The sequence below is a fragment of the Symphodus melops genome (genome assembly GCF_947650265.1).
Source record: "Symphodus melops genome assembly, chromosome: 8".
NCBI classification, from domain to species: domain Eukaryota; kingdom Metazoa; phylum Chordata; class Actinopteri; order Labriformes; family Labridae; genus Symphodus; species Symphodus melops.
The window spans coordinates 17,530,298-17,541,642 of record NC_136698.1 but is presented as its reverse complement, the minus strand read 5'-3'; the positions used below and the strand labels follow the sequence as shown (position 1 = coordinate 17,541,642).

Sequence of the window (11,345 nt, the reverse complement as noted above, 5' to 3'; positions counted from 1 at the left end):
TGGATAGCACAATCTTTGACATCGAAATTTTAACAGCAAAATTTAAATTTCCATATAAATGACATGACACATTTCTGAAATGACCTTTGAGGATAGAAATTAATATCATGGATGTTTGGAGTGCGCATTTTAACTTGGAAAAAACACATCTGTTAAAATCCATCTATCAAATTATTATCCTACTTAAAGTCTTAGATATCTTGAAATACAATTTCATAAACATATTATTAGTAAATATAATTTTTGACAGTTTTTACGGGGTTACATACATTTAGGAGTATAGGAGAAATGCACTTATGGACGTCTGAAATATAATGACTGACAGGAGTGTAGCAGAAAATAACAGCCCCAAAAACATACAGAAAAACAGATAACTAACACAGCGAGACGGGTTTAAAAATAGATGTTTCTATTTTTATCCTCCTAAGGGTCTTTTGCATAAACCATGCATTATACAAAAAACAACATTAAATGTTAACAATGACGCTTCAGAATCCTTTACAATTTATATTTGTGTTTTTGTTGTTGAACTCAAACTCCCAGAAATCTCGGGAGGAAGCAGGAAGCTGACGTGTTTTAGCTACGTGTCAGGAACCACTGTTGTCAACATGGCGGCACAACAGGGTGATGTTGATGAGCTCTTCGATGTGAAAAATGCCTATTATATCGGCAGCTATCAACAGTGTATTAACGAGGCTCAAAAGGTGAAGGTAAGTATCTAACATCACCAATTTTATAAATTAATCCACTGTTAACTCTTAACGTCTGAAGCTAACGACTTCCTTTAGCAAAACATGCTAAACATGTTAGCAGCTACTTTACTATGAAATACTTGACTGTTCATTGTTTCTAAAGCCTTCAACGCCAGAAAAGGAGACGGAAAGGGACATATTTTTGTACAGAGCCTACATTGCCCAGGTAAACCGGTGTTTTTAAATCTTGTTGTATTAAGTTCAGTTGTTGTCATTAGCCTCATCATGCTCCTGTGTATGTCTCTGCCTCACTATCTGTCTGCTCTGTGTTGTGCTCTGCAGAGGAAGTATGCTGTAGTCCTGGATGATATCAAGGACAACTCATCACCTGAGCTTCAGGCTGTCCGGATGTTTGCTGAGTATCTGTCCAGTGAAAGTAAAAGGTAATGTGAGACTACATACACTCCTTTTGTCTCATATTGAAATATTAGATATCTTTGTCCATAAGGATCATTGATTATATTTTGCTTCCACATCATTTAAAAATATGTTTGTTGAAGTCCTGTATTGTGGTAGCTTGCACTTGTTAAGTAGATTGTGTTAATATCAATAAAAAAGCCTACTTAAGAAATACATGACTAATCCATTAGTTTAAACCTGAGTCATTCAAGTAACACAAAACAGTGAAATCATCAGATTAAGTACTGAGATCAAAAAGTGCAGGTCTGCGAACATCATTCCAAAGCGGCCTACAGGACTACTGTTGCCCTTCTTGTCATACTAAAGGCAGGCGTTTTCTTAATGACTTTGCCAAAGGCACTTCAACTGGTCAGTTTTAGTCAACCGCCAACTTCTGAAGCTATTTATATTTTGTCTGCACTGTGGTTAAACTGCAGGTGGTAAAACTAAGTAGTTGTCAAGCTTTCCGATCACTGACTTTAAAAGCATCTGCTTTCCGATGTAGCCTGCAGATTGGCGTCTTTTTCAAAGTCAAACCACCTCCATGCGAATTAGGAGAATCCACATTGAGCAATTAAATCTAAAGACTTTGATTCAGATGCTGATGATGTTTGTGTTTTGTTACCCATTGTAAATTTAACCATGCGTGTAGCTAAGCCAATGTTGTGACGAGTGAACATTGCAAGTGTTCAGAACACGCATGCACACAAGTATATGTCCTGCTAGGCTTGATCGTATGCAGTGAATGTTGTTTCAGTTTAGGGCTGGGCGATATGTCGTGTTTTTAAGATCGATATATTTTCAAGCAAGATAAAGGGCAAGACAGTATCGTTAATATCAATATAGTTTATCTTCCATTAAACTAATGTTATGTGTCTTCTGTAGAGCTGCCAGTTCCCCTATATCCTCTCTCTCTCTCTTTCTCTCTCTCTATCTTTCTCTCTCTCCAATTGATTAATTTCACAAACAGGTAGTTTATTTTCTTGTACAACTGACCGGTAATATATGACATGTCTATATATAAAGTATCGCCGTCCAACGAAAAAAATATGAAGATGTGAGTTTTGGTCCGTATCGTCTTGTTTCAGTTGTTACTGTTCTCTGGTTCAGAGGTGTTGACAGCAGCTATGACTGCTCGTGCCTCAGATAGCTGGGATAGAGGGATTCATGACATCTATTCGTTGGGCCATCTCCACATACAGTTTACATTATAAGTGACATTATAGCTGTAACTCTACCTTATTCATTGTTGTTGTTTGTCTGTCCTTGTCCTTCATCCTCTATCCCGCAGTGTGAGCCCAACACAGTTCCAGCAGTTTGCTGTTTAGCCTGAGCTCTGCTCGAGGTTTCTCAAAGGAAGTGTCATCTTGCCACTGTAACTTAAATATTTCTTAGTGCTCATGATGGATTAATGTTGTGTCTTTGTAGTTAATACAACAATAAATAAGGTCTTTTACCCGCTCCTTTCTATGAAGAGAAAGTGTTGGCTTCATCAGAGACGGTTATGATTATTATAATTACAGAATACTACGCATACATTAGTAGTACATTATGTTGGTGCAAAGTTTCTCTTGAGTGTAAAATCCTTATTCTGTTTTTTATTTCTCCTGGCAGGGATGCAATTGTTGCTGATCTGGAAAAAAAGATGGCCAAGAGTGTGGATGCTGCCAACACCACCTTCCTCCTGATGGCTGCGTCCATCTACTACCATGAGCTGAACAGTGATGCTGCTCTGAGGACTTTGCACCAGGGAGAAAGTCTGGAGTGGTAAGAGAGGTTTAACATTTAATTTGAAAACATCTTAGCAGGATTTGTTTGTTTACAATCTTGACATATTCCAAGTTAATACATCAGCAGAAAAACAAACTGTTATTAAAACATGTGTCAGACATGAACATCATTTGCATGAATTTGCATTCACTTTGCACTCATTGTTCTCTCACATCTTGTTTGGCAGTTTGTAAAATGTAAATTTCGGTGTTAGCGCTTGACAGGAACTCTCTGATGGGTCGCTGGGTTTGTAAGGTGGCTGTCATGTTGAAGACACCGGCTTGTAACTGACTGAAGTTGACCTGAACGTTTCTGTGTTTTTCAGCATGGCCATGAGCATTCAGGTGTTGCTCGGTCTGGATCGTGTTGACCTTGCCAGGTATGGTTAAACTCATCACCAGTGCATAAGCTGCATTTAATTGTTGTCAGCTTTATTGTCTGAAAACTCATTGAAAACATCCAGGTACTTTAGGAATGTGTGTACTAATGTGATGTGACAGTGAACATGTCCCCCATTGTATTCTCTCTTTTTTTTTAAACCTCCAGCAGGGTAACAGGTTTAGGCTCTGACATTAAAAAAAAGACATGTACGTTTATCTTGTCTTTTTTGACGTGGGACTGTGCTTTCTGATTGACAGGAAAGAGCTGAAGAAGATGCAGGAGCAGGATGAGGATGCTACTCTCACCCAGCTGGCCACAGCCTGGGTTAATATTGCTGTGGTGAGGAGACCAGAGATTAAAAATAAACATTTTCATGAATTACTCAACACATATTAGATCAAATGGCAGAGGCTGCATGTTCACCTAATCATTTGTGTGCTAAAAATTGGAAGAGTATGGTTTGAAATGATTGGCAGGGAATATAGTGTGAAGTAATTGTTGGTGCCATATAAAGCTCATCTCCTTTTAGAGCGCTCTGACTTAAGAGCCTCATGACTCCATTACAAGACAAATAGAAAACGTCTCGCTCTTTTAACTGGCGTCTCAGCGTAATAAGTGCTGCTGAATGGATTCGTTCTTACTGCATATGTTTACGTTGTGCTTGTTGATCCAGGGCGGAGAGAAGCTTCAGGATGCTTACTACATTTTCCAGGAGATGTCGGACAAGTATTCATCGACGCTGCTGCTCCTCAACGGGCAGGCGGCCTGTTACATGGCTCAGAACAAGTGGGAGGAGGCTGAGGGAGTGCTGCAGGAGGCACTTGACAAGGTTGTTTTTCCACCTGTCACACATGACATTATCTCACTGGTGTATACTCATCAGATGCTCTCATTGGCTTTTCTGTGTGTCTGGGGATCCATTTGTATCTTTAGAATTAAATCCTTAAAGTCCTCTCCTTACGAGGTCAAACCCAATCAAGAATTGAATACAAAATACTAATCTAAGAGGATTTGGGGGTATAGACAATAAATGTCTAGTATCACATAATTTATTTTAAGTTAGAATCAATCAATCTTTATTTGCATAGCGTCAATTCATAACAGGCGTTGTCTCGAGACACTTTACAAAAGCAAGTAAAGGACCTTACTGTTTGTCTTTTAACATTAACGAAAGAGCAGGTAACAAGACCATGCTCATTGTTATGTTTACAAAAAGCAGGTAAAGGACCTTACTTATGGCTATAAGAAATGTTATAAATATATGATTTTCTTTACTTGTAAGGCCTTTTTTTTATTTTTCCAAACAAAAAGCCTTAAGATGATAGTCTTGTTCCCTTTTTGTTAATGCCCTATCTTGAAGATACTTTCAACACTTCAAGACACTTTTACATTTAGATGAAGGCCTGTGTAATACCACGTACAGCCTTAAATATAGTTTATGGACGCAGCCCCGAGTGAAAACAGCGCAAGTGTACCCGTGTTATGTTGGTGTTCTTTTAGTGCCTGTCTCACATTGTAGCAGCAGATGGCACCACATACTCTTTCAAAGTCCAAAGTATTCATTTCTTGTCCTTAACAAGAGACATCTGGGGGAGAGAGAGAGAGAGTGTGAGGAAGGACTCCGTACATGGGGACTAACTAACCTAGAGGCTGTCTGCCGCGCAGATCTGTTTTTATTTTAATTGCACTATGATTGATAATGAATAATAAAACCAGACCTGAGTTAAACAGAAACTAAAAGGCCTTTCTTGAGTGCCGCAAAAACAAAACAACTTGTTTCGATAAACTAGTGAAGCTTAAGGTAAATGTTGATCAGTTTTTTTTTTTTCCAAACAAAGGTTTGCTGTCCTCTTGCCTCATTGGGGCAGGCTGTTCATTGATGACTTGATTGGACAGCCCAACACAAAGTTTACTGGTTCAACAATCACAGGCTGAATATTTAGTCATGTTCTCTTCCATTCAGCAGAAAGAACACAAGAACAATTTCACCTGTGGAATGAAGTATGTGCCTGCACAAAGTAGAAAAATGCTTCAATGGCAATACAACAATAAACAACCTGAAAACATTACCAGAAGTAATGTCAAAATAATGCATGCATATGTAGACTTATACATATATATCCATTCATGTGGGATGTTAACTTTTGTCCGCAAAGCTGCACAAAAGCTAGATTAACCACCCTGCTGTTATTGTGATAGGAGAAATCAAAATTATTTAGTTATTCATCAAAAATATTGGACCTGATGAAAGATAATCAACCAAAGGTTCTCTTCTCTCTTGCTGTTTTTCCTCTGCTTTTCTTCAAGGCTTCTGTGCTCTCTATGACAATGACTAACTTTGTATTTGTCCATCTCTTGTCATTCTCTCTCCCCCCCTTTAGGACAGCAGCCACCCTGAGACGTTGATCAACCTAATTGTGCTTACTCAGCACCTGGGCAAAGCTCCTGAGGTGAGACTTTGGACTTCTCTGCTGTTAAGGAGGGGCCTCTTTTAACGTTCATCAGTTAAGCATTTTCTTAAGACAAACTCATCCTCAGTCAAAACCGACTTGAAAATCTTTCTCCAATGACAAACTGCGCTTGGAGTCCAAGATGCTCTCCTCAGCGATTTTATCAGTGTTTGCTTTGATTAAAGCAGGCGAAAGCATTCAACCAGGCAATTTCTTGATTGCATTAGTCCTCTATCGCGAGAAGTGTCACCTAAGCATTTCTTCTGGTTTAGTGCTGTGTGTGTGTTATCCAGTCATGAATTCAGAGTTCAAAAGGATAAAGACTCTATCTGTTTTACGTTTGATGATCTTGATAGTAATGCAATAGAACACTGACATAGAGCATAGGTCAAAAGTTTCCACGTGTGATTACAGCTGATTAACACATGGCCCTCAAGGTTAACTGCAGTATTAGTAAGGTGTGAAATTTCAGCAAAACAGCCAGCCTCTTGGTAGTTGATAGTCACATTCAAGTTTTACTCTGTAAAACACATCATATATTTGCCTTCAAGAGAGTTCATATTGAAGTTTGCCACAGCATAAATTTAGTTTCACTTTGAAGTTTAACAGTATGGACAAACAAATAAATAACCTTCCAGCAGAGCCTAAAACACTTGGTAGTAGTGAGAAAAGACAACAACCCAAGTGTGATGCAAAGACAATGAAACATTGCTGTCCAACATTTCCTATATATGGTAGAAAATTGTGTTTCAAGAGTCCCGATGAGCATTTTTTCTTTTTGTTGATGAACTTTGTTATGTTTTGGTGTCTTTAAGTCCCTGCCTGTATAGCAGGCTTTATGGGTATGTGTATACAGGGGCTTTATGGCTCCAGTTTACACTTTGTAAATGTATGATCCATAACTTCTGTTCACAGGTAACCAATCGCTACCTCTCTCAGCTGAAAGACGCACACAGAGCCCATCCGTTCCTCAGAGACTACTTAGCCAAGGTAACTTCCTGTGTGTTGTGTTGTCTTGTTTTCATGGTTTTGCACAATCCGGTGTCCTCGAGATGAAGTCGAGCAGAATGTATCTTGAGCCTTTGTCGTACATTCTTTTGTAATTATGCTGGGACACAGATGTACATAAACGTGTTTTAACTGGGTTGTAGTGTTACTAAAGACAGCATGTGATTTACAACTGTTCCAAATGTTTAATGTGTTCCTTATGTGTAACTGTTTCCTCTACTCTTTGATTTTATTGCAGGAGAATGAGTTTGACAGACTAGTGATGCAGTACGCTCCAACTGCTACAGCATAAGACAGCAGCTCTCACTGAGACCTATCGCTAATGGACTTCAGTATAACATCATGCAAAGTCAACAGTCTCCCCTTTCTCTCTTTAAATTTGATATTTTTTACTTGTGAGAAAAAAATCGGTTTGATTGATATTTGGCTATTTTATTTAAACCATAAGATAAATTATCCAAACTCGGATGCAGAGAAAACACATCTTTATTTGTATATTCATTCTGTATAAATGTTCATTTCTCTTTGACATAAACTCAACTGTTTAATGGAAACATTCCCTTTGAAATAATGAACAATGTCTAGTAACTATGTCTTGTGTTTTTGTTGAGTGTTTGCTGTGAGGGTAAAACAGCTCCTGCAAACACCATTTAAAAACAAATAAATAAACAAACAAAAATGTTGTGTGTGTGCTCTCTGAAACGTGTGTACGACATTAAAAAAGAGTCTTACGTGTCATCTTGTATCTAACAGTTGCGTGCACTGTCTCTTTAAGTTATCCTTTTTTAACCCTTCAGCGGTTCAAGCAGAGGGTTCAGATAGGAGATTGCTCCCCCTTGTTACGTCACGCCCCTGTGTGCGTTTCTCTCTCTCTCCTCTTGTTAACGTACCAGTTGAATCTTTACGCAGAGCGCGCGACTTGTCAAAACGCAGCGTTGAACACGTTTACAGTAGCGGAGGAGAGGAGGCAACGACAGCCTCCTGAAAGGATCATTTTCTTCTTTATTTACAATCCTTCCTCCTCTTCACTGGAATAACTTTGCTACGAATGAGCTTCCCCTGGTTGTCTCCGGTCTGCTGTGGCGGTTCACACGGACCTTATATAAGAATAACGGGCAGAGAGATGAGCGACGGAGGTGACAGCACAGCGGCACAGTAATCAACGCATGTGTCTGTCTGCGGAGGTTTGGCGCTGTAAAAGGTGACCGATACGACACATCTCAAACTGAATCCGTTCATGTACCGTATGTGTGCTATATTACCCTTTAGGTTAATTTATTCAAATAGATAGCTAGCTTTTGAAGCCGCTGCCAAATGCTGGACCACACGCCATTGTGTGCGCTGTGTGTGATTGAACGTAGCTAGGCGGCTAACCAGGACGAGCTGTGTGTGAATAGCGGAATGATGATCAGAAGAAACCTGCATACAGGCGCTGATGGCTCTGACTAACTGTACAATCCCCGTCTAATTATTGATCTATGTGATTATCAAATACAGTCACACAGCCGATTGGATGGGTTTCTTTTTTTCAGATCCGGTGGGCCCCGATATCATTCATAAAAGTGTTGTGAAGGCGAAGAGTGGGCCCATGTCTTAATTTGGACAACAAAGAATTAGGCTACTGAAGAGGTTAAGCTGGTTAGATAAGCTTGTTTTAGCGTTTTTAGGCTAGCTAACAAGCTGGTTGGCGGATTAGTCACACAGTCTGGACAGTACAGCTCCTTTGCTCTCTTCCTCTGTGTTTTTTTTTTATTGCTCGTTTTTTGTTCCGTCTGCTGCGTCGCCGCCGCCGCCGCATCACAATGGGCAGCGACACCGGGGAAGAAGCGCCGGTGGAAGTGGAGCCCATGCCGGGATACTTAGACCTCATCAGCAGAGCCTCCACCGTTATGTTGGGCGCATGGAGAGACTGTAGCACGTGCGGGCTCGAGCTCTCCAAACGGACTCTCTTGGATAACGCTTACATTACACTGACCGAAATCGCCCTCTTCTTCTTTTGCGCCTTTTTGTGGACGCAGGTCAGACGTGGACTGACAGAAAGTCTGTTTAAGGTGGGTGACACACACACACACACACACACACACACACACACACACACACACACACACACACACACTCCCAAAACACACTGACACCATTAATTACCGGGCTTAGTGGATTCTTCCTCTAATTAGAGCCACAGATCTGCACTAAGTGTGGCCTCGGAGCCTTCCCCTCCCTCAGGAGCAACATGCTCTGAGCTGCAGACGCAAACTCAAGGTGTGTTGTAAGCATTACACCGTACCGACCACATATTAGATCCATGTGTTGTAGGTACAGATAAAGCCAGTGAACAACCTTATCTGCACTTGTGTTGAGCAAACATGTGACTTGACCAGGTGCAACAAAATACTACACGAAGATGATAATATGAGGGATCTCTTACTGGTACATTTTTATCCATTAACTCATTTATCTCAACAGAAAGCTCATACAAAGACACCTTCTGTCACTTTATTGCTAAAGACATAACGACCCTGCTAATGCAAATAAAGACTGCACAAACTTAAACTAAAATCAAAGAACCTTTCTTCATTTTGAGTTATTCAGTTTAGTAATCTTAGGCTAGATTACTAATATGGTTTTTCAGGTGAATTTGAACACGATAATAGTATGTATATGTATGTTTTATAAATGTTATGCTGTGACTACAAGCCAAACGTACATTTCATCCAGATGCTGCAGAAGTTGATACAATCCTTCATTTTTTTTTATTGAACACTTTTTGGAGCACAGATTCAAAGCGATCAGTCGTTGTGATGTGATAACTGCCTTGCAACACACTTGTCTGTGTTGCACTTTGACATCTTCCATAAAGAGGAGAGGTTACTCCGGTTTGAAACCTGTGAGAACAAAAAAAAACCAAATCTCTGTTGTAAACAAATGTATTGATGTTCTATTAGCCGGTCAATGCATTTACATCACATGAATGGCTTTTATTTGAGAAATGGGACCATCGTGACATTTACACGCTCATATCAAGGAGAGTAAAGGCCTGCCTTTCTTTAGTCACCTGAGGATGAGCACTTACTAAACTGCAGTGTCTCTTCAAGCGTCATGGCAGCATCATTCTTCCCCTTACAGAGAGAACAGACGCGCAGGCTACCAATGCTCTGATAGACTGGCTCGATGCCCAGGACTCCTATATTCCCTTCACCCAGCTGAGTCCCGAGTACCTCCACCCAAAGCAGGGAGGGGCTCCTTCTCCCAGCGATAGCCTGAATGTAGCTCATTACTCTGCCATGATTATGGGTGGGGGTGGAGTGTCTCCACGTGGTGGATGCTCTGATGATGGTGTTACTGTAGTACAATGTAGTCCAGGGCCCCATATTTGAAACCAGATGTGGCCTGAAAATGCAAGGAATGAGGCCTGTCCCCCCCCCCCCCCCCCCCCACACACACACACACACATTATGTTGGGGGGGGGGTCTCTGTGGGTTTCCCCTATGGAACAGTATGGGATGGGCCATATTAATGACCTAGATACTTTAACGGCTGAGAAGGATGTGGCTGGATCTTTTTTTTCTTGTTCCAGGGGACATAACAATAAGCCAGTGTGCCCCTCGTTATTTAATGTGTAATATCACCTTTACAGTGTTAGGCCCGCCATGCTCCTCAAACGCCATCCAATTACTTACGCTGGTCATCACGAAAAAACCTTCGCTGTCTCATCAGAATGATAAGACTACATGACCTGAGCAGAGCACAAACTAGGATTTAAAGTGCTGTAATAGTTCCTGTATGTAATAATGGTACGGGTAGTTTTCTCTGTGTTGTAATACACATTTTCATAAGCTCTGGTGCGTGGTGAGGTGAACTAGCAGTCAAACGGTGTGAGCACAACAAATATCATAGCATGGACAATGATGAGCACAAACACTTCAATAGGTTCAGAGCTCATTTAACCTCATGGACATTAAATATTGGCTTAGACATCAGGGAACAAAACTCTGTGTAATCTTACCCTGCTATGGTGTTGTTACCATGAAAGGGTTGTTCTATGAAAACATGAAGCTCGAAGAATGGTTTCATCGGCATTAATGTCCACTTGGACATTTGTTAGTCAAATGCAGTTCGCTTTGGTTGCTAAGTTTTATGTATCTTCATTATTTGTCAACTGGACCCAGCTGGCTCTTCATGCATCGAGTGACTGCTTTCGGATGTTGAATGGATCTATTTTTAAAGCCGTTAATTCAAGAAAACTTGGGTCAAAAGGTTTCCATCTGTGCAAAGCAGTCTGTGGTGGAGCAAGGGGTTTTCATCGTGTTTTACTCCTGTTCTTTTTGCCTGTGTGAACAAGTGAGAGGAGCACATGTCGAACGAGACGCAGCTTGTTGATAAGATTCTTGATGGTTATTGTTCCACAAGGAAGCATCAGAACCTCCTAAAACTAAAACTGAGTATTCCAGTAAAGCTTACCATTTACCTCCTGAACAGAGATTTGTAAAAAAAATGTTTTACAAACCTCGTAGTCTCACACATTTTGTGTGGCATGTACTGTATGGCTGCGTTCCTTCCTCATTCTTTTAACTTTGCTCTGCACATC

At 40.5% G+C, this 11,345-nt stretch overlaps 2 protein-coding genes across 2 annotated transcripts in view; both read left to right on the top strand.

The window, feature by feature from the left end:
- The first annotated feature begins 547 nt into the window (after positions 1-547).
- Positions 548-7,454, top strand: cope (COPI coat complex subunit epsilon). Its single transcript, XM_079350673.1, has 10 exons — positions 548-710; positions 856-918; positions 1,035-1,135; positions 2,766-2,918; positions 3,247-3,300; positions 3,560-3,641; positions 3,976-4,131; positions 5,684-5,752; positions 6,668-6,742; positions 6,999-7,454. The coding sequence occupies exons 1-10, from the start codon at positions 609-611 to the stop codon at positions 7,050-7,052; spliced, it is 909 nt and encodes a 302-aa protein (XP_079206799.1). The 5' UTR covers positions 548-608; the 3' UTR covers positions 7,053-7,454.
- Positions 7,455-7,633: 179 nt separating this feature from the next.
- Positions 7,634-11,345, top strand: part of cers1 (ceramide synthase 1) — a 29,305-nt gene continuing 25,593 nt past the window's right edge. The window contains exon 1 of the mRNA XM_079350654.1: positions 7,634-8,811. Within this exon, the coding sequence (XP_079206780.1) occupies positions 8,563-8,811 (249 nt within the window). The 5' untranslated portion in view covers positions 7,634-8,562. The remainder of the gene's footprint in view (positions 8,812-11,345) is intronic.

Excerpts from the sequence above, each read along its gene's own strand:
- cope (XM_079350673.1), top strand. The coding sequence starts at position 609 with ATGGCGGCACAACAGGGTGATGTTGATGAGCTCTTCGATGTGAAAAAT. Across the intron at positions 2,919-3,246 it reads CAGGGAGAAAGTCTGGAGTG|CATGGCCATGAGCATTCAGG; the intron begins GTAAGAGAGGTT and ends TGTGTTTTTCAG. Across the intron at positions 4,132-5,683 it reads TGCAGGAGGCACTTGACAAG|GACAGCAGCCACCCTGAGAC; the intron begins GTTGTTTTTCCA and ends CCCCCCCTTTAG.